Genomic DNA, 23,570 nt, shown 5'->3' on the forward strand with positions numbered 1-23,570 from the left:
CGCATGTGCGTATTTGCAATATCAGCTTTTAGAAAATGGCAGCAATGCACAACATCTCCGTAACGGTCGATGACTTGTTTAACAGAGCTTGCCTTCCTAATCACGTCGGCGGTTAACCACATTGCATTGGCACATATTGCACCATTAAGTCTATCTCCAAGGATATTTGTGCCAAGCAAGCAATGACTCAGGTGTTGGAACAACAACTGTAAGACGCTATCGATGCAAAGGTGCAAAGGCTGACCTTACAGGTGACGCCAAGTCTCACACGCACAGAAGCTGACTCAAACTGTTACCCTGTTTTATGCAAATGAGACGCACACAGATGAAACTATGAATGGAAGGTAAACATGCATGACAGTAGCTAGGTGTGCATTTATGAGCAGCATTTTTTTTTTTTTCTCTCTTTTCTTTTTTCGGTCACGGAAGCATGTGGAAAGGGTAGGCACTAGGACCTGCTGTGAGCCACACAGAAGGGAGGGAGCAGCATTGGGACTCCTTTCACTAAACTTTTAGTACAATCCATTTCCCAAAGAGTGTGGGAGGCAGACAGACAGAAGTGGATGGCCCGAGACCTGGATTCACAGTTTTAAAAAGCAGGAGCGGGATTTGGAGTGTGGGATAATTCTACCCCTGGTCTGGAGAGAGTGTGAGGTGGAATATAGCAGACTTTCTGTTGGAAGTTTTCACCCACTGGAGAGAGAGACAGAGAGAGAGAGAGAGAAGGAGGATTATTACTAGAGTGGTGAGTTCTAACATGTTCTTTAAAAACTAATTAATCATGCTGTAAATGTGTGGGGTTGGTGTGTCCATGTAGGTCAGAGGAAAAAAGGTTTATCTTAAAAAAAAAAAAAAAACAACAACTGTGTGTTAAAGTTTTTTTTTTTGAATTTTTCTTCATACCTGTCATTAAGTGAAAGTGGAGCCTGTGAATTGAGATTGGGCTCAGCAGCAGCAGCCAGTTAGTCCTTCTGTTGAGGGGAGAAAATTCCAGCTGACTACAACACACAGGAGGGACTGTAAAAAAAATTAAATTAACAAGATAAGGGGGCGAATGTGCTCTTTCACTGTTTGGAGTCGGTAGTTTTCCAGGTATATGCAGATGGAGAGAGTGAATGGAAGAGGTGTAGAGAGAAAGAGAGAATAGAGGTGAGGATTAGGAAAGAAAAAAAAAAAAAAAAAAGAGGGGTCCTCCAAAACTTCAATGAGAACCCGTTTACTGTCCAGAAAACTCCTGGGACATCAGGTTACCTTGTCTTTCTCTCTCTGTCTATCTCTCTCCCCCTCTTTTTCTATCTGTCTTTCTCCCCACTCATGTTACACAACCCTCAAAAGACTTGTAGATTCTGATGAGCTCCAATGTCCAACATGAAGCATGTTGCTGAGGTTATCCTCATGTCTGGGTGGGGCCTGGCGCTTGTAAAGGAGTGCTACTGATCAATTTTTTTTTTTTTTTACTCTGATATGCATATTTGTAATTGTGCGAGTGTGTGTGTGTGTGCGAGTGTGTTTGTGTGTGCAAGCAAGCGTGTGTGCTAAACACAGACCTCATGCTTGCCACTCCTACAAGGGAATTCCTTTCGGGCTTTGACAGGGGAGGAATGTCACTGCGAACCAATATTTACGCACACAAACAAACATTACACACCAGTGACACCAACAATGTCATATAGGTATACGGTCAACCATGTTAAACCTGTTGTGTTCATCTGATCGTCTGTAGTTCTAAAAGATGTAAAAAGGAAAAAAAACTACAAGTTGTCGGTCTGTAAAATTCACAAATACCAAATGATAGTCAGTTCATTTTTTTTCTCCCTCAAAAAAAGAGAAAATGTATTGAAAAGTTCAGTAATATCAGCTCAAAGTAGACATGAGTGAGTAAAGTTAAGAGAAATGTGCTGTTTTGTTCCATGTTTTTTAAAAATGTGAAATTGTTCATGAGTTTCAGTTTTACTGCCTGAGGGGAGCGGACAGTGTTTTCCTCTCTGCAGCAATCTGGCTGTATATCTAACGTGACATCTCAACAGGTCCTGCGCTTTGTCTTTGCGTGAATTTTGTCAATGCAGGATAATTCAGAGCACATTTCTCAAAAGCCCGCCTGAAATTAAACTGCATATATTTTATTTTTTTTGCTTTGTATACATCAGCTTTGAAGATTTAAAAAAAAAAAAAAGAGAGATACAAGAAAGTTGGCCCACGTTTACTTTCTTTCAACAATGGAGAGAAAATGAACTTATTGGCTTCATTTCTTGGCTAAAATTTCTGCACATCAAGATTGATTCTTTTTGTGTGGAGTTTATCTTTTTTTTTTTTAGTGCTCATATCTTTTACCCAACTCTCTCCCTGGGCTTGTAATCTGCATTTGAATCTGTGTGTTTACAGTGTTTCCTGACTAGCCTCAAACTGTCTGTCAGACTTTCAGACTAAAGGGGCATTTGTGACATAGCTTCCAACCCTTTGATTCAGTTTGAACATCAAGAATAAATTTGAAACTCATTTTCGCTAAATTTCTGGCCAGAAAAACTGATGATATCTGTCTGTTTGGAGCTTAAAGTGGAAATAGTCCTTACGGATAAAGCCTTCATACTCAGAAACGTATGCCGAAGCTAAAAACAGCTTAAGCCATATGAACTGTGTTCGTATGTGTATGGAGGGCAGATGGACAGTGCTGTTTTCCCCCGCAGACAAAGATGTCTGTGATTATTCATGACCCTCTCAGGTTTCCCTTTGAAGCTGAGTTACAGCTTTCTCTATGTTAGCACCAGTGTATTTGTATGTGCAATTCTGTATGTGTCTATTACAGTGTTTGTGTGTGAGAGAGAAAGAGAGAGAGACTTAACTGTCACTCAAAAAATAAGCTACGTAAAATTGTGTGATGTTGCTATGAAACAAATATTGAACTCTGTCAGTAGTTACGAGGAATGCTTTAGTTTAAAACATACAGTGACACAGGGGTACTGATGGGTTAAAAAAAAAAAAGCCAAAAATTGTGGGATTATTTATCCCAAACAAAAACATGGAATGGTTGCTATAACTCGCTCTAGCTGTTTTTAAAGTTGCCTGCCACTATTTGTTCTCAATATTTACAAAAATAAATGGCATCCCTTGCAGTTTTGTTTGCCATACACCTCGTTGTCCCTTCAAAACTGGCACAAATGAATCATGTTGGGTCTTACACTGGGTAGAAATAACCATATTTTAATTAGGTAAAGAACTCAGTGGTTGTTTATTCAATAACACCAACACTGGGTCAAACGACTTATTAATACTGGATGGAGGTCAGCTAGTGTTGCGTTGTGTTAGCTGACCCCAGGATTGGGAACTAGATTGTCATCCTACCAAAGGGTCATGTAGCTGCAAGAAATGTTTTTAATTGAAAATGTTTTGTTCGGTTGTGAATGATGCAGGCCATAGATAGCAAACATTTTAAAAAGAGGCATCATTTTTAGTGGTAAAACACGCAGCAGCTCAATAGTTTGTTCCCTTCTCAGTGGTAGATCAGGATTTGTTTTTGTGTGACTGTTTTCATAGGTGCATAGGTTGATGAATTTGCTGATTCTAATTCTAATCTGGGTCCATGAATATCTGATTAACAGAGGTCTTTTTTTCTTTTTTTAAACAGTTTAGACATTACTGTCATTCTCATTGACATTGGTATTTGTATCCAAGTTGTGTTTTATTTCTCTCCTCTGGAGAGCAGCTACAGAAAGCCACCGTCCCAATAAGCGTATAAATCTGTGAAACTGCACTCGCTCAGATTATGACAGGAAAAGAATCTGCCCCTTAAGCACATAAAGGGTGGAATGATGGGAGCTGTCTAGACTGTGTGGTGTTGTATAGGACACCTGGGAAGGGGAGAGAGGTTGTGACAGCACACCTGGACTGTCAATTTAACCTTGGCTTTTTAACCCCGAGGCCTTAAGTCAGCCGCAGTGAGTCTGAAAGTGACGCTAAAATTGCAACCGTCGTAAAAATAAACATGGTTCATTGTCAAGTAACTTCCTTGTTGATAAACCAAAGTTGTTAAACCCACCTGGATGATTACATTTTTTTTATCATGCATGTAGTAGTTATTGTTATAACTAACACACAAAAAGACACAGATATGCCCTGTAGAAAGAAAATAAGGGCGCATTATATTTATTGTAACCTACAGTATATCATTTATAGCCATATGAACAAATGTTTATACTCAGATAAATGACGTAGAGATTATTTTTATATTATTGCAATGTGTTTAATTTAGTTACAGTTTAATTATTCATGCAGAGCACCAGTAGTTGAACTGCTGCTCCTTCACTTGCTTGCAGCCTTAATATAGAGCTGGAACTATGTGACTTAGTTTAATAGACATGTTAAATTACATAACGAATGTTGTTCAGGAGAAAGCCCTTGTTATTTTGGTAAAGATGCCATACCACCACACTTGACTTAAGTACTGCTCAGTGCTACTAGACAATCTGGGACTGTGCCAGCTGGCAACAAAAACGATAATTAAAGGTTTGTTCACATTGACAGACAATGTCTACGATAATTTCTTATCAGACCACAAAAGCTTGAGGGAGAATAAACATGATACAGTCAGATTCAGTGGTTAATAGTCCAATTATTCATGGGCACTGTTTATACCAACCGTGATGACGTGACCTATCATTCAAAAGCGTTACCTAAAGACCTCGTCGTCCTTTTTCTGCACTTTTCCAAAAGTTTGACAGCATCGTCTTCGTCCTGTTTTTTCTCGCCTCCCTCACATCTTTAATACCAGCAGTTTAAATAGCACTAACTGTCATACTCTGCCATAGACAAGAACATTAATTTAATGAACCCACAGCATTAAAAGCTCTCTTGGATATTAGAGGAGTCATATCTGTGAGTATCCTGCTGTGAGGCCTTACGTGTGCCACAGTTGGCAACTTCAAGTCACAGTCTGGTCAAAGGATAACAAGGGGCTATAGGGGTTATTAATAAAAGCTTGCTTGACAAAACACATTAGCTTATTTTCTGTTGTTTTACACTTTAAATTTATGCAACTGACAATTTAGAGGTGCGTGTTTTGCTTAAAATCAGTCCAACCTTAACTTTGATGACATAAAAGCAACACGCGTGATTAGACAAAATAATCGCCCTGTCTCCGTGAGAAATAGTCCACCGACGCTCCAACGTTTAGAACAAAACTTCCCTTTGAGAAAAACGAGGAGAAGATAATTCACGGGTCAAAATGTAAACCCAGGACTCTGGTTATCTGCTGGGTCAACGCACAGAGTCGGGCAAAGAACATCTGGTGTGAAGTGAACCAGCTGAAGGGTCTGTCTGGAATCAGTGGGAAAGGCGAAAGGTCAGAGTTCGGCCCCGGGGTCGTACGTCTGTGCTCGCCGAGGAAAACAGGGATCTGGAGGTCACCGCAGGTCACAATCCTGAACCGTAAGGCGCAGGAGCAGAGAGCTCGTAGCAGAAAATGCGGAAACGTAACGTCACCTTTTCGCAGTAATTCTTGTTGACATTTCCTCTGCAAACAACTTCTCACAGTGTTTGGGAGAAAACTTATTCAACAGAAATCACGGCTAACATTGTTTGACATTTGTACCTTACCGGGTTTGGACAGAATTCTTGTCAGACTTGCTTTATAGGGACCAGGTTTTCACCTCCTTTGCACTGTACAAAATTAAAAATAACACACTCCTGTGTTTACACTTTTCCATACGTTGAAAATGAAATCCAGGACTGTTAATGTGAGTCAGTGTTTGTGTTTCGAGATCTGATTTCGACAGGTGCTCCATCAAAGGGTTATTTCTGCCTGTGTGTGCGTGTGTTTGTCTTAGTGTGTATACATGTGCATGTGTGCGCTGTATATGCACCCCCCCCCAAAAAAAAGACACCTAAATGTGCCGACATGCCTGCTCATTCCAGATTAAATGCCTCTGTGACTTTTAGCTATGGCTCACCGGCTTCTCATGCATGTGCACGTAGACCAAACACAGTAGCTGATAAATCACCAAATTACCTGGGCTTTTCTTCCAGTAAAAATAACAGTGTTGTGGTCTTAATCTGTTGACTCAGTGCTTGTCTGCTGCTTTGAAATGTTTCACCGCAGCTCCTTTTTATGTGTATGTGCGCGTTTGGATTGATGCAATGACAGTCTCACTCTCACTTTCCTTGGTAGTTTGACTGTAGCTTGTCCGGACATGAAACTCTCCCTTGTTGCCATCAACAGAACAAAATACTTGATGATTTCATATATTCAAATTGGCTCCAAAGCCTCAGATAAGATGAAATTTGCATTAGTGTTCATGTATTGTTTTTTTCTTTGCTTCATTTGTAAAAATGTTTTTTTTAACCACATAAAAATAATCTGGTCTAACAAATTACCAGCCTTAGAGAGATCAAGTTTACTTACTTTACTGTCAAGAGTTATCCACAGAACAAATGGACACACAAACTTCACCAGCAGGAAGAATGTGCTTTGTGCATGAGTAATATGCATGTGTGTGCATGTGTATGTATATGTGTGTTTGTGTTGGATACGCATCAAACACATACACACGCCTTAGCCCCAAGGATACAAGTGAAGCCACTTATTATGCACTTATTTGGATTATGCTGATTTGAGAATGCACAGAATGCAGGAGGATGCGCCGCTGGCTCGTCATAACAGATCGGTCTCCTACACAACCAGCAGAAATTATTAGGGCGTCATTGTGCTTCAAGTTGTCTCACCCAGCCAGACAGAATCCCCCCCCCAAATTAGCAAAGTGTCACGGACTTTACGAGCCGTTTTCTCCACCGCTGCCTTCAAACTATCCGTGTTATCTGTCATCAGCTTTTGTTATAGTTAAAACCTGAGGATTAATGATGTGTCATGAGGACTTTTGGGAAGGATGACGCTGTAGGAAGCAATTTCTCTCTGCTGGATTCTCCGTCGAGCTGATGCATCAAGCTCCACACTAAATATTAATTTATCTAAACCCCTGCTGTAGGTCACAAAAACACTGGAAAGTAGCCGCTTTATCTCTTTCACCATAGCTCTGCTCACACGCTGAACATGGCATGCTGTTAACAGACAGAGGATGGGCCTGGGAGGTCCCACGCAGACAGGTGGTTGACATCAGCTAGAGGGGGGGAAAGAGAGGGAGGGACGGGAGATATGGAGAGGGAGATAGGGAGGCAGAGAGAGACAGAAGCAGCCAGAGAGAGAGAGAGAGAGAGAGAGAGAGAGAGAGTGATGACAGAACGATGCAGAGACCACACAGAAGACAAAATGGTCGGGTCAAGTTTTTAGTATGAGGTGTGAGACTGTAATCAAACAAACAGTGGGAGTGAAGACAACATCAAGTTGTTGTTTTTTTTTTGCAATCCCAAGAGGATTCGGTTCAAGCATGAGTAAGAACACAACAAAGTGGATTTCACTTACCTGTTTTGTTTAACAAGAGAACAAAGCTGAATATTCCAGGTAGTTTCAGCAAGGTTTAATGTTAACGAGAGGGAATCCTTAATCTTTGGTTTTCAATGAGCTTATAGTCATGCTAGCATTACTGTAACAGTATAACATGCTCACTGTGAGCAAGCTGTGATACTTGTGTGATGCATGTTTCATGTTTACCTTTGCATGTATGTGGTCATAAACCAGAATTGTGCAAGTCAGGGGATCATCATCAAGGAACCGTGAAGGACTGTACAAAATGTTGCACCAATCAACCCAGTAGATGTTTATTTTAAAATATCCGAAAAGGTTGACATCCTAGTAGTGCTATGCTGTACATCAAAGTCTAGCACTACTGACCAGACTTTAAACCTTATTCATGATTCCCAGAGACTGAATCAAACTGCCTGTCCTGATTCCCTCATTGGGACCACGTCTTTTTGTACAAAATGTCATCCATCCAATAGTTATTGAGATAATATTTATTATATTGGACTGGCAGACTACAACTGGCATCTATAGTTTCTACCACGGCTAAATGATGATTCAAATAACAAAATTAGGATTTGCTCATTGCTGTGGAAATGCTTTTGCTTCTTTAAGGCCGCATGGCAGCAGGATTTTATCATGCAACTTAGGGCTTCACATGTTTTCCGTCAGTATCCTGGAGCAAGGCACTTACACTGTTGGTTAACCAAACCACCAAATGAAAATTCAATGAAGTTAATGTAATCAAATCCGTTGTACACCGATTTAAAGTGGAAGGCATATCTCAGTGCTAGCTTGCAGCCAGATCACTTCCTCTGTGTTGGAACAACTTCCTAAACACAGTCACCACGAGTTAAAATTGACTCATCATCACTAAAAACCTCCACAGGGGATTTAACCGGAACTTTATTTATTTGCTCTCCTTCCTAGCCACAAATCAAATGTGAACAATATTTCTATGTTTATTGGAAAGTGGAAACTGTCATTACAGAATCCAAGCGAGAGCATTAAAGGAATACCGCACATGCAAATCCAAATGTCTGACGCAACATATACTCAATTTACGTCTACAGGCCCACGCCCATGCTCATGGCATCAGGCGAGAGCGCAGAATAAATGCGGCGTAATGGAAAACGTGGGTGTCTGAGCGAGCACATCTGTCTATTTACGCCCATGTTTCGTTTTATGTTCCGTCGAAAAGCGTACCTGGGTGACTCACCCACAATCGCTTCTCTGCTGTTTTGTTTACAGCGCCGCGTAGTCAAAGTCGCACACAAATCTATATGCTCGATTTTGTCAGGGCCACGAGCTGTGAACGGCACATTCAAATCACAGATATCATATCGTAAGATGAGTCAAACTCGGGATGATGAATCTGAATGAGTCACGCTCACATTAGTCAGCGATCTCTATCAGAAACAGGACTGAGATTTGTTTTGCTTAGTCGCTGTTAGTGACTTTAGCCACGTCACGTACACGCCGATGTTCTCCAAGAGGATTAGAATCAACACAATTGAACTTCTTCTTGGATACATGTTTTTTAAAGTTGTGCACTGATGGATGCCCTGAGACTAAATAAGCAACATGATTTGCAGCAGCTCCGAGACCTGTTGCAGAGGGCATTTTTCTGTTAAAGCTATTGAGGGAAGAAGCGCGGTGATGAAACGCAACATGTCCCTTACTTCTGAATGCTTTCCAACTCCCCACAGCTTTTATTCCTCCCTCCGACCCTGTCCTTGAACTCCTTTGTTTCCACCTCTGTTCCCCTACAACCTAGTCCGTCCTTCTTCTTTCTATCACATGCTCCTTTATCTGTTCAACTCCCAAGACGTCTCATTGCCCATCCCGCCCTCCGCTACACGTTTTCGTCTCTCCACCATCCCTGCGTGTCTCCTTCCTCTCCATCCCCGTGTCTTCATCTCCGTCCGTGGCCAGACGAGCATTCTTGCCTCCAGCCCTCCTCCTCCTCCTCCTCCTCTTCTCCCCTCACTGTTGTGGGATTTCAGATTCTCACCAGGAAGGGGGAGTTATTACCACAGCCATGCCAAAAGATTAACCACTTGTCATGAGAAGATTGTTGAATGTCAAGGTCATAAAAACTAGGGGTCTGGAAAACATGTTAATCATTGTGTTCATCCTGCCTTCAAGGCCTGAAGGACTGGCCTCCCACGTCCACTGGTCCAGCACAGGGAGAGGGTGGGTTGACTGGGGATGGGCCCAATTTTGGGGAGGGAAGAAAAAGGGGGGAGAAACAAGGAGATAAAGCAATTTCACGAACTCACCCTGTGGTGCTTTGGCTGCAGTTTTGCCTCATTGCCAAAAGAACCTCATGCCTGGAGTTCTGCATCCATGACATAAACCCGTAGAGCATCTAACAGCATCACACCACTTAAATTTATTGTCTGTGAGGATGTTTTGTTTAATGAAAGGAGAATTGGGTGAGTTTCGTGTTTGCTTTATCTATCGCTACATCTGCCCACATGTGACTGTAAGCGCACCAAGCAAAGCGAGGGTGTGCCCAAAGTTCAAATTTGTTGAACCTCAACTCAAGTTACACTAACCTTTTGTCTGATGCTTGTGTTTTGCAATTTCAAGAACTGCACAAGAACAATTTGGCCTTGTATCCTACAGATGTTAAGTGCAACACCGCTGGGAGTTCTGGAGCCGTAAATGCCGGGACATCAAACACAGAACACACAGACCTTTGTTTTTCTGCTCCAATGTGAACACACCTTTAGTTTTTATTAACGCACAATAGTTCTTAGTTTGTGATATGCTGATTTTTTTTTTTTTTGCATCTCTAGAGGAATGGGGGGAATGGTCTCACTCATGTTCTGGTTTAATAAATAAACAGTAATGCGTTTCCTAAATGGAAACATATCATAAAGCCACCTGTTCATAAACATGCTCAGGAACATTCATATTACATAACATAGTTTAAAAAGCAAAATAGGGATTTTTTTTTTCTGGGAAAGTGCTGCAAACCACATTATTAAACAAAAAAAAAAGAGGGAGAAGAAAAAAAAACCAAAGATATCCTTTGGTGTACAAAGAGCTGCATTGTTTCACTTTACAGTTTCTATTTGCTACTCATCCTTTTCTTCCAAATCCAATTACTGCTTAAATAAAAGTCAGCTAAAATGTTGTTTATTGTAGATTCCTTTCACAAACACCACAAGGATCCAATCTTTCTATTATGATGAATCATAGTTTAACTTACTGTAAGACAATGTGTGACAATAATGGAAAGGCTGAGGGTTACGCTATAGCCATGTCTCTGCTTTGTCTCCGGGTTACCCTTGTAAATAAAACATGTCTCTGGAACAGATGTGGTGTCAAGAAATGGCATGAAAAGTTTTGCTGCATGTAGCACTGATGAAGGTGTGTGAAATGTTTGCTGAAACTCAGATAAAAATATCATAAGGCTGGAGAGATACAGTTTATTCCAAGGAATGTGGTTCCTGAAACTGTGTAATAGCGTATTGGACTGAATTTTCATGTTGCCTTTTAGTGCTGAAATGCTCTTGATTCAACTTGCTACATCAAAGAAGACGCTATAGTGACTTAAAGTTCATATGCATGTTATTGCACCTATTGTTTCACAGTGCGTTGGTTTTCCCTCTAAACACAATGCTTTGACATCTACTTCTCTTGGACAGTTTGCGCTGCTGAAAGAGTAAAAGTGGAGCCATATGCAGTCACAAGTCCCACTTCCAAGAGAAATTCTTTCCAGTGGGAAAGCTAATTAAAATCGTATTATCTGTGTGCTTGGTATGTCTTCATAGAAGAAATTTTACAGCTTTTTAAGCAGTAGCCAATCATTTTATTTCCACAACTCGCAAAACAAAACAAACACACATGCACAGTCTTGATTTAAGATGGTCAAAAGACAAGGGATCCCATCTCCACTTTGAGGGTCTTTGGATTTGATCAGAAAAAGGTTGTGTAATTTTCCCCGGAGACGAGCGAATATCGGTCCGATCCAGCGCTCGGCACCTGCACACATGCGCTTTTTTATAGTGCTGAAATCTGTTCGCTGTTAGACACAGAAACAGACGTAGCCTGGAAGTTACCTCTGGCTTTAAACTGTTAGAGGAATGATGAACATTTGGTCAGATTCCTGGAGCAAAAGTGGAATGAAAGATAACTGAAAAAAAGACACAGAAACGGAGAAAGGCATGCAGGATGAAGACACTGGCTCTCGGCCAAGTCTGTTCCGTTTAGTTTCCACACCATGGCCGCCTGCTTCCATGATATTCTCAAGATGCCCTCTACAGACATACACAAGCTTTTATTTTACCACAGCTGATAATAACAGTGTTGTAAAACAGGGATATATACATATAAAGAAGTTCTACAGGCGCCAACGTTGGATGCTGGGTAGTCAGTCTCCAATTGCATAGCATCTATTTCGTTTATGGTTTTATTACAGGTACATTTGTTTGAAATGGTTTCATAAAAAGCCTGGGGCTTTGCTGTATTTCAGAGGTTCAAGTGTTGGCAGCGTAGTACCGACCAGGGAAATGTTCAGTAGATGCGTGCATGCTTCTGTGCGGCTGCCAGTTCAATTTGAATGAAAGGTCAGTCTTTTGATAGCTACTTATGTGTAGAGAAATCCATTTGAAAGTTGGAAATGCTTTTACCTGTGTGTCGTTAACTCCAGGCATGTTTTTATTGCTGCGCCCAATAAACCCATTAAATTAATACAAGCTGATGCCAAGCACTGCAGATATTTTCTTTTTCCATTGTGCAGCATTTGGCTCCGAAGCACTTTGTACAGTAAATATTCTTTTGTTCTACATATCTTGCATCATTTGTCATCCCTCTGAGGAGTAAAGTGCTTTAGCAGGTTGTGTGTGGTTGTCAGTTTGACACCGCCTGTCTCATTCTTCCTGTGTCCTGAGGCCAGAGCAGCGGAGTTCGCTGTTTGAAGTGTTCCTGATTTACAACAGGTGCCTCGGTTCTCACAGCAACTCTCTTTGAAACATAAAGACGAAAAGAAGAGATTTTAAATACTAGAATAAAAGCTATGGTCAGAGAATCAAAGACACAGAAAACTTCCACAAATAGGCTTTTTACTGTGTAATGACCACATTATCTGTGATGCTACTTTCACCACTGTGGGATTAATAAAGACTTATCTTATATTGTGTCTTCTGTTATAAAATTATAAGGTGAATGTGTTCACACAGTTGTTAATTTCAGTCAGGCTGGAAGAAGACCACCTTGGGGGGACCCAGGTGGCAAGAGTCAGACACAACAGGGTTGTAACGGTTCCAGACGTTTGGACACTGTGATAGAGCAACAGCTATGTGTATAACCTCACTCATGAGATGTTTTTTTGGGTGGGCGGTTTTGGGCATGCTGGACGTTATTACATTTTCATGCAATTGAAAACATCCTGTCAGGCCAAAAGAGAGAGTCTCAGCGATGTGAGGTTTTAATATGCACCACGGTCCCAAGAAGTATTTGGAGAATCACCAAACCTCAATGATGTTCAACAGGTTATTTCATGAAATTCAGATAACCCAATAATAGCTAATATTCCAAAGAAAAACACATTTGAGATCACTTGAGACGAGAAACATATCGCTATAAATGGCAATAAAATGTGTTTGGATAAAATCTGATTGTCAGACCTGGATGTGTGGGTGCTGTTTGTACATCAACTAAAAATTACCTTGGAAATGTTCAGCTGAAAACAATTTCAAAGACAAGTAGAGTGAGCTCAGAGAAAAGGCCAAGCATTGTTTTATTGCATGATGAAGGCAATTTTATTAATCAAGTAAGTAAAAAACAAAATGTTCTAATAGCCATAGTTGGGAATATTGTCAAAAATGGAGGATTTAGAGAAAAAGGTGCACAGGCAAACCAACAGCAGATTAGACCACATAATGTGTGTTAAATGAATGAAATAAGATGAGAAATAGCAGCGAGGATCACCTCAGTAATCATCATGAATCAACAGATACAGCTCAGTTCACAGACAGTTCAGAAGACAGCAGGGGAGCTGGTTGCCACTCATAAGCTCAAAGAAAGACAACGAAGCTTACATTTGCAAAAGAACATGCACATAAAGAGAGATGCTGTTGGAGATGTGTTGTTTTCACACGAGTCCAAAAACAACCTACATGCATCTGTGGAGAAAGCCAGGCGAAGAGCTCAGGATCGTAGCGATGATACGGTGAGGTGTGGAGGCGGCGATGTCAGAGTCTGAAGCTGTTGCTCCTACAGTGGTTTAACTTGTATTTATTGATTTATTGATCGCTGAAGTGTAAGGAGGGAGTTTTCAGTCAAATAACTCTTCAAATGTCATAAGTGTTGAAGACTAGTTGTCGGTTTTTCAATTAAACAAACCTAACAAACTACCTAATTAATGTATTTTTGTCAAATATATTACTTGAAAAGTGCCATCTTTGTTGAAAATGTATGCCCTTGTCTTTGACATTTTGTCATCTAACAAAATGAAAACAGTACATCTTAAGTGCGGATCCTCTTTTTTTTTTTTTGCATTTTTTGGACCGACCTGTGCTATGTGTATATGTGTCTATATGAGAGTTTGAACATGTTTCCATAACAGGCTGCTCACTGACAGTCTCTGAAGAAAATGTGACGTAACTGAGCTTTTGCCAGAAGCTGCATGACATCATTTTACGTGACTGAAAACTTGATTCATGCTTGTATGTTAGCTGGTGCATTAGCTTCACATTGTGGCGTATCTAAACTGTGACAAGCAGACTTTCTCTGGATTACAAGCTCACATTATAATTGTGAATGAAATAGTGTCTGGATGAGAAATGGAAGTAGTACACTTTTTATTGCTTCACAACATGTGCATGGCTTCGTGAGGTGAAAAGTCGGAAATTTGTGGCAACTATGATTTTAACTGTTTGATTCTCCAAAAGCAAGGATTACTTTCCTCTCAGAGACCAATCCTTATAAGTTGTTGGATTTTTCAAACACAGATTAATGAGCGTTAGACAACATTTTGTAAAGGAAATAAACACATCTTCAAACATTTGGAAACGTGTAAAAGGGAGCAAGTTGACCTGGCGGTCATCCCTCTTGATAATTATTTCCAGTGGTTGACAGCAGGAGGAACTGCGCTACACTGACTTGATGAGAGACACAGAAAAACTGTTTACCTTTCTCTGCATCAGCCTCTCTCCGTCTCCTTTCTTTCCTCCTCTCGCTATCTCTGCCGCTGTCAGTCCCTCCTTCTCACCCCCTCATAATCTGACGCCGTTGTCATCGCTCTGACAGGGAGGTGTGTGTTTGTTTGAGAGAACCGCTGACACGCCGCTGCTGCACATCTTTTAACAGGGACTTGTAACTAATGACTAATGTATCACACCCATAGCAGGAAACCCTTGCTAACTGTAAACTAACCTCAGACCGATGGCAGGCGACGCTCCACTAGCCGCCCATGTTCTGGCCCACCTGCCTGGTTGTCACGGTCAACACTCTCCAACAACATGCAATAATTTGGCAACCTGTGGGCGGCAAAGTCTGATCAGCAGGTCGCTTTGAGGGCTGGCAGGCTAAATAAAAATGTGCTACTGGCTAACGCTCCACAGTTAGTACCAGTAACAGTGTGGCTGAGCTCCACTGCCTTCGGTGAAGTAATTAGTTTCTGTCTGGAGTGTTTTCTTCTCATGCTGCCCATTGATTGGTTTTCCAGGTCACAACCTCGCAGCTTTGTGACTAATGTCTTCTTTCCGCTTCATTTGTATCAACTTTTGCGATCCTGCTTAACGAGACAGTGCCATGTAGTGCACGGCACGCTCATGCCATCGCAGATTTCAAAAGTGATGGATGACTCAACAGACAATGGTCTTGATTTACTGTCTGGCAAAGTCAGGCAGCCAGCCTGTTGTGAGAAAGGGAACCTCCTTGCGTTTCAGCAAGCGTTTGCAAAGTCTGTTCCCTTAAAGATCCTCCCTGATGCCACCTGTACAAGGAATGATTCATAAAGGGATACTCAACAACTGCTCTGTTTATACTGCTCTATATTAATGCAGTATGTTGAGTGTATGGAAATATAAACCATACGGTGTCTGTCGTTACTGCTGCTCTTGGTTTAATGGTTTTGGAATAGCATTGTCATTAGTTGGCCACAGGACTGTCTCCTGCAAGTTTTCTTACCCGTCAAGGCATTTCCCATGTGTGTTTGTGTATTCTGAGTGTTCTCCCTGGATACTGAAGAGGAAAGCAGCTCACTGTCCTGCACAGGGAGCCTCACACACCACTCTGAGACTTCCTGTTTTATCACTACCATATGGATCGTCTTACGCCCGCGTTTGATATAAGATGTACGTTAGAATGTGAAATCCATTCGACCATTTCATCGAACATTCTCTGCTCCACACTCAGCCACCACCTTGTGGGGTGACATATCTGACTTTCCAGCTCAGCCGGTACACAGTTTCTGGAGTAAAAAAGTAGTTTTGTTGCCACAAAACCATAAAACAAACAAACAGTTTTTGGGAGCACATCCAAATCTCGTTCTGCCTTCGGGAGAATCTCTCTGGCTTGTGTATGCATGGCTGTGCATGTGTGTGTTTGTCCTTCTGTATACAGTAATTGGAGAGAGTTTCAGAGGAACAGTCAGACGGATTCTGATCCAGTGTTGAAGTAATCCTATAAGTCAGAGGTGCTCTCTAAACCGCTCTGACCCCTGTGCTCCTCCTCTGCAGTGTTTACGCTGGCTCCGCTGGCATTAAACACAAGCCACATATTTTTAACATTAGGATCCTCCAGGCTCACCGTGGGCCATGTAAATAGTGAGCTGCCCGTCAGCCTAAATCAGTCAACTTGCTGCCTGTTTGGACCAGATCCATGTGTGTGTGTGTGTGTGTGTGTGTGTGCGTGTATTTATTGAAGCCAAAAGGCATCACTCGTAGGTCAGTTTCTCAAAACAATAGCTGTCTCCATCACCCAAGATTACTTGATTGTTTTGCGGATGCAATGCCAAACTGACCTGGTGGCAGAGTTTGACGAAGTATTTAGTAAATACTTCTTCGGTGTATGTAATACATAAGTATACACAACAATACCACAATGCAAAAGTGTTTGATTGCTTGTAAATCGACTGCATTTTACATAAGTAAAAGTCATAGTATGTTAAAAGGTAACAAGAGCACAAAACAAAGGATTGTGGAAAGCTTAGTCTGGGTTCCAAAAATCTGAACCAGCAGTTCTACTTTTTGTATAAATGTGATGAGCTAAAAAGTACACTTCAAGTTCCTCAGTTTGGCACTGAGTTCGATATTTGCATACACTTCTGTTGTTACTTTCCATCACCGCCTTGTAGACAAACAAGAATAAAAAACGTGCTTGAAAGAGCAGAAAACTCAAGGATCTTAACATTCTCAGCATACCTTAAGAATGATTTAAGATGCGAAGCTTCTCTCTTGCAGCTGAGTTGATATTTCTAATGGGAACAGAGCCAGTGACATTTTGATATTTCTCAGCTGCTTCACGATGTCTTTGAATGTCGGTCAGTTCAGGCACAGCAGGCAACACTGACCTCTTCTGGTAGAGTGTCAGCTCAAGTACTTTTTTTTTGGAGAAGATTTAAGATCTGAGAGGTTAAAATAAAAACCACATAATGTTTAATTTCTGCTAACATGATCATAAATCACGAGTAGCTTTTCTTTTATCCAGTCAGAAGGCTGCAATAAAATGAAACATGCTGCGGTAAACATTTACAACATTAATAAACTATGTGGTATTCCAGCAACATATCTGTAAGATGGATTTTACAGAACATTGCAGATAAGTCAAAAATACTGACACCCCAGTTTCAACTCACCTCAGTGACCTACAGAGTGTTTGTATGGGAGGAGGTGTGTGTATTCGTACACATTGCAACATCTGAGCATGCAAACTATTTATGAAAACAGCTCTACATGCATTCCTACATGCACATGCCTGGCATGTGTGTCTAGAAAGACACTGCACATGTGACGAAGTTTGTATGCGCGTGCGTGTGTTCTTATCCTCCATTGGTGGGACGTGTCGAACTGCTTTACATTCAGTATATTGTACGTAACATTTAATGAGGTGTGAAATACCTCACATTCCAATGTGTGGCAAGTCTAAGCTCTAAGAGGTAAATACGGTGAGTGTGTGTGTACTTTGCATGAGATAAGGCCAGATAATGATAAATAGTGTATGTCTTTTAAAGGAATGGTGGGCAAGAACAGAGAAATGGGAATTTTGCAGAACTCCTAAAATCACCTGAACTTCACTGTAAAGCATATTTATCTTCTGGACTGATGTCACTATTCTCCTTGCACTTATGTTACCTAATGTGAGATGACTGTGTATGTCCGATGTGCTATATATAAAATGAGTTCCACTTAATTGTCTCTTGAGCTCTTTACTGGCAAATGGAAAACAGATTTACCGGTCATGAGGATAAAAGCTCTTTCTTGAAATTGAGTCTTTTAAATACTCTACGTAAATGTGCTCTAGAGTTACAGATTTGCCTTTTAGGGTGACTTTAAATTGCAAAACTGTTGAAGGCAGCTATATTGATTGAATTACCAGTGCTTGTCATGGTGATTGGTTTTAGTGAACTATCGTTTGCATTTATTCTGTGTGTGCGTGTGTGTGTGTTACAGAGCTGTAGTTCAGGGGGTCCAGATGGCAGGCATGAGGGGCCCGGCCTGCACTGGAGTCTGGCTTTAGAGTCCACAGGGGCTCCCTCTTCAACTGGACACATTCCACAGGTACACCTAAACACGCAACACGCACAACAAGACGAGGAGGACCAGAGATGTTCCTGTGGTTACAAGAACTGCAAAAATATTTGTTGCTCAACCAGAGCAACACGCTGACAGAAAACACTTCTTCACTAGATGTGTAAATAAAATACAATCTTCTAGATTTACTGCTTCCACTTGGATGATGTATGTTAGGGCTGCATCTAAACCATGTAGCTTTTAAAAGAAACATAAAAGAATTGCCAATTTTAATGCAAATGTTTATACAGTTGGTCCTCTTTAAAGGAATTCTCAAAGAATCCAAGCAGCAATGAGGATTCTGTAGAAAGAGCTAATGTCTCCTTAATGCGCATATGCATGAACATAAACATTAGTTAAGATAAGAGTGCAAAATACCAGATATGAGAAAGCTGTGGCACCAGTGTCATGTGCAGTAGTAACAGTGAGATATGAGGTTTTGGCATTTCTGCTTGACGCAGGATTGTCTTTCAATTTGTTACTGTTTCAGCAATGAAATAAAAATGTGTGTGAATATATTACCGGAGACATCAGCGTGACATTCTGTGAACTTTTCATGTCCTTTGTTTGGCTCAGGACGTGTGCCCATGAGGTCGTCACCACTGGTCCTGCTCCTCCTGATCGGCGTCCAGGCTGTGCTGAACATGGGAGGTGGATTGGCCCGTGGCGCCGGGGCAGCCAACCACAAAGTAGGACAGCAGACGGCAGCCAATCACAGAGCAGGACAACAGCAGACAGCAGCCAGGGACCACCTTTCCGAAGACCATAGTTCACAGCAGCATCATAGGACCAGCCACCACAGGACCAAGAGGCCCCATCGGGCGGCTTTGCACACGCAGGATAAGACCCCCGTCGTCGGGCGTTCCACGTCGGATTCCCCCCCTGACCCCTCCATCCCAGTGGTGGACCCCAAGCTCTTCTCCAAGAGGCGTTACCGCTCCTCGCCCCGCGTTGTCTTCAGTGAGGAGCCCCCATCGCACGATGCCCTGGAAGGCGAGGGCTATGACATTGAAGGGGTGAGAGGGGTGAGGGTGAGGCGCAAAGCTGGATCACACACCATGCACCGAGGAGAGTACTCAGTATGTGAAAGCATAAACACCTGGGTGGGCAACCTGACACGAGCCACAGACATACGTGGGAACGAGGTGACAGTGCTGCCCAATGTTACAATCAACAACGTGGTGAAGAAACAGTTCTTCTACGAGACCACCTGTCGTTCCCCCACGCACAGGGGCCCCGGGACTGCGAACGGGGTAAGGTCTGGGGGACGAGGTGGCAAACAAGGTTCCAAATCGGGCAACTCGGGCTGTCTGGGCATCGACAGCCGCCACTGGAACTCCTACTGCACCAACACACATATATTCGTAAGTGCCCTGACCATCGATAAAGGACATACAGCGTGGCGTTTCATCCGCATCAATGCCGCGTGTGTGTGTGTTCTCAGCCGGAAGTCTTGGGGAGGACGACTGGGCCGCTGACTGAGGAGGACGTCTCCTGACCGCTGAACTATGAACCAAGCACACACTTCTCCTAAACAGCCACTGCAGCTTTATTGCCAATACTGTAATCCTTTTCCCCTGCCCCGACTTCCAAACATACACCTGTACCGAACATTGCATTCAATCTGCACACACTTAGACATGCATGCGCTCACACATACAAACACACACACACACACACACACACACACACACGAACAGCTTCATCTATCCAACCCCTCGGCCCCTGACCCTACCTCAGTCAGAGAAGTCCTGGTTGTTTTAAGTTATGAGGACTGCATGTCATATTTATGTCTTATACAGTCAAATATGAAAATATATACGGTATGTGTATATGTATATATATATATATATTTATATATACATATATATATATAGATATACATATATATATATGTTGTTGTGTTGTTCATGCTGTTATTTATTAAACACCTCAGTACTTGCCTGGTTTGTCGTGTCCATTTAAGAAAGTAAGTCACTTTTTGACTTTAAAGCTGCTTTATTATTCGATTATTACTATTAGAATTATCTCCCACCCCTGCGGTTCCACTCAACTTGTATTTTTTTGCACTGGTTTTGTAGCCTGCATATTTTACAGGTTCTAATAATAATTTTGGTAAGCGCTGTCTCTGGAGAAAAACTTGGCTGCCCATCACTAAACAATAAACAGTCAAAGGCAGTGACGAGTGGTGAAAGTATTGGAGCGTTTGGTGTCAAAAAAAAGAGACATATTTCGTTTAGATGCTGGAAACCAGATCACCTAGCGTGGTTTTCTTATCGGTTTAATGAGCTGATGATGCATTATTGTGTTCACTGTTCTCAAGTTTTCTAAAGATCAGTTAATGCAGGATTTGCACATGGGGTGAGTCTCAGGAGCAATGAAATGGGAGCGGGAAATAAGAAAAATAGAAACATCGGTGCACCTTAGTAAGTTTTTTAAGCTTTAACTTTAATCTTTGCTTTTCTTTTCGCCTTGTGAAGTGTCGTGTAGTGTTACTTGTACATCCCCAAATAGTATTCGCCACGTAGCAAGAGGTTGCAGGTGGATATTGCTTCATAAAAACGGCTCAGAAGCAACTTTGCTCCAAAATCGAAGACTCAAGAGTTTCGAGAGCTAAAACCGACACGACCAGACGCTCGCTTAGACTTGCTTGTCCTAAATTTCAGATGACACTTGTCTTACTCAGCACTACTCCACGACAGGGGACAGCAGCCAAGAGCAGAGCAGGTCTGACTTCAGGGTAACTCTGCACAGAAAGACCGGTTGTCGGGCGAAGGAATGTCGGTTGCAGCGTACAGGCTCTGCATTTTATACACAAAGAGGAAGATAGATTGGCTGCGATGTTCCCAGCAGTTGTGGGGAATTCTTGTCACCTTGGAAAATCGGTGTAAACACTGCAGGGAATGCGTGTGAGTCCGTCTTTGGAGAGGATAAGGATCGTGCATGCAGACGGATGAAAATCTAAAGAAAATAATAACAGCATACTGTATCTCAGATATTGAGCAACCATGGGCCACCGGAGCAGATTTAGTGCTCTTGAAGCAGAAGAAGAGTATAACATCTGTATTCTTCAAACATGAAAACTCAGTTTGGTGTCTTCATTAAATACGCTGTTCGGCTTTAATTGACTTATTAGGACTTCCGAGACAGGTCAACACTTGTCATGAGCTTGATAAACTGGAACTGAACTTCGTGGTAACGCTTCGTGGGTTGTTCTAAGTGACTGATCGGAAAATGAAGCTAACTGATACCTCCAGTGTTAAGTGAGGTTACGAAAAGATATCAAAACACTTCCATGTTGATATTTCCACTGGCTGAAATGTCATAAAGAAATGGCATTTAAAGGGCACGGCAGAAGTCACGACATCTGGAAGACTGAGAAAACTTTCAGATAAATCTTCATGTCTGCTGCACAGGAAGGCAAAGCAAAACTCCCACATGACCGCAAAAGAGCTGCAAGAGGTTTTTTTTTTGGCTGGTGTAGGAGTGGAGCACCATTTACAGCAGGGTTTGCATGGAAAAGTTATCAGAAGGAAACCTTATCTGTGACCTCATCACGCAAGTCAACACAAAGCAACATCTGGATAAGCGTCAGAGTTGTTTTGGAGACAAGTGCAGATGAAGGTAGAATTGAGCTGTTTGGTCGCAACCGCTAACGGGATGTTTGAAGGAGAAAAACAAAAAGGAAGCTGTATTTTACTGTTAAACATGAGGTGGAAATATTCCGCTTTGGGTTGTTGTTGAAAAAACTGCACAGTGATGGTGAAGAATGGATTTCACTAAATATCAACCGAAGCAGTCAGCAGAGACAGTCCTACAACAGCATCCACAGCAGAATGATGATCCGAAGAAAATCCACCGTGAAGCTAGGCTTTCTGAAGACGCTCACAGCTCAAATCTGTGATAGTTCCTAAACATGCTGCGTGTGCAAGGTAGCGTGAAGATATTTCAGATTTTGCATTGAACTGTATGTATTCACTCTTAAGAACAGGCCTGCTGTGTTGTTGTGATGCTCAGTTGTTTGTGGTGTTTCTTTAATTTGTCAGCTTTATTTTTTTTAACCTTAAGGTGAAAGCACAAAATCAGGCCAGTGTGGGGGGAAAACCTCCCAAAAATGGAAGTTTCTCACACACATTCACATGTAAAAGAGCCTGCCTGTGGTGTAATAGCCTGTTTGCTCCTACAGGGGGCGCATGGGCAACATTTAGTCATGGGCCACCTCTTGGCTAAACACAAACTTATGAATAAGATGCTTTTAACGCATGTTTTCTTTACAAGACAGGTAGAAAACACAGAAAACAGTGCACAGCCTACCTTAAAACTTTAATTATTTGAAATGATTTGATGTGACACATGTCAAAGCAAATTTGCAGTTACCGAAATTCCCACAGCGGCTGCCTGCTCGGTCATTCAGCCCTCTAAACTGCAGAGGACCTCTAGATGCTAGAAAACAAACATCGATATTACATGAGAACATTTTATCTTTCCCAACACATTGCTTCCCTTAATTCACACTAAATATCCCCTTTGGCAAGAAGATGCTACCCTCTTGTGGTCATGTAGAAAAAATCTATTTAATAAAGGTTGGTGCCAAATGAACAGAGGAGTGTCACAAAGCCTCCTCTCTCTGTCTCTCTTTCTCTCTTTCTTCTCGCTGAAAGTTGAATTGTGGACCTCTCTTCACATCATCACGCTCACCAGGTGCCTGGCTGTGCTCTCACCTTCACTAATGCTGCTGCTGCTTCACAGATTACACACAGAGCTATTCATCCCTGGATGTGTTGCCAGGAAACCTCATCACAGCAAGGCCGTCTGATCAAAGGTTTTTCAGACGCTGACCTCAGATAACCTCTCACTTTGGCAGGAGCTGCAGGGTTTGTCCGCCGTGACCTGTTTTCTCTTGATTCTGCCGCGGTAGCTGTGAAGTTATTCAAGGCAGCCACCTGCGTGTAAGACGGAAAAGACGAAGCTGAATTCACAGCATTCTGAAAGGAAGCAAAAGGTGGCTCTTTTTTCTATTATACACCTCACTCGTGTTTTACGCCTTTACATCTCATTTTGAGGTCACGGAAGCAAACATGATCGAGTGCAGTGAGTGAATAGCGTTCCCGTCGCTCCACGGATGCCATTAAAAAGCTTTTCAATTCAGCGCTAACTGCTCAGGGACCATTCATTGCATTTCTACTGTGCATCTGCCAGGAAATATATGAAGCTCTCCACACTCCAGAGACTTCACCTGAAGATAAATAACCAGTAGATGGTGCTATGCTGCCACACATAGAAAGTCTCTTTAAAACTCACCTCCAAGTCTGTTGCTGCAATGATGAGTTTTACTGCTGTAGTGAGCTGATTGACATTATATTTAAAAGACTAAAATAATTGTAGCAGAGTGCATTCTTTGTACAGCTGGCAAACAC

The 23,570-nt window shown here is 41.9% G+C and overlaps 1 protein-coding gene across 1 annotated transcript; it reads left to right on the plus strand.

Moving 5' to 3' along the window:
- The first annotated feature begins 671 nt into the window (after positions 1 to 671).
- Positions 672 to 20,096, plus strand: LOC103362802 (nerve growth factor-like). The gene is made up of 3 exons (XM_008289296.1): positions 672 to 745; positions 18,034 to 18,141; positions 18,730 to 20,096. The coding sequence occupies exon 3, from the start codon at positions 18,741 to 18,743 to the stop codon at positions 19,629 to 19,631; it is 891 nt and encodes a 296-aa protein (XP_008287518.1). The 5' UTR covers positions 672 to 745; positions 18,034 to 18,141; positions 18,730 to 18,740; the 3' UTR covers positions 19,632 to 20,096.
- The last annotated feature ends 3,474 nt before the right edge of the window (positions 20,097 to 23,570 follow it).

This window comes from Stegastes partitus, unplaced genomic scaffold (assembly GCF_000690725.1).
Source record: "Stegastes partitus isolate 25-593 unplaced genomic scaffold, Stegastes_partitus-1.0.2 Scaffold605, whole genome shotgun sequence".
Taxonomy (NCBI): domain Eukaryota; kingdom Metazoa; phylum Chordata; class Actinopteri; family Pomacentridae; genus Stegastes; species Stegastes partitus.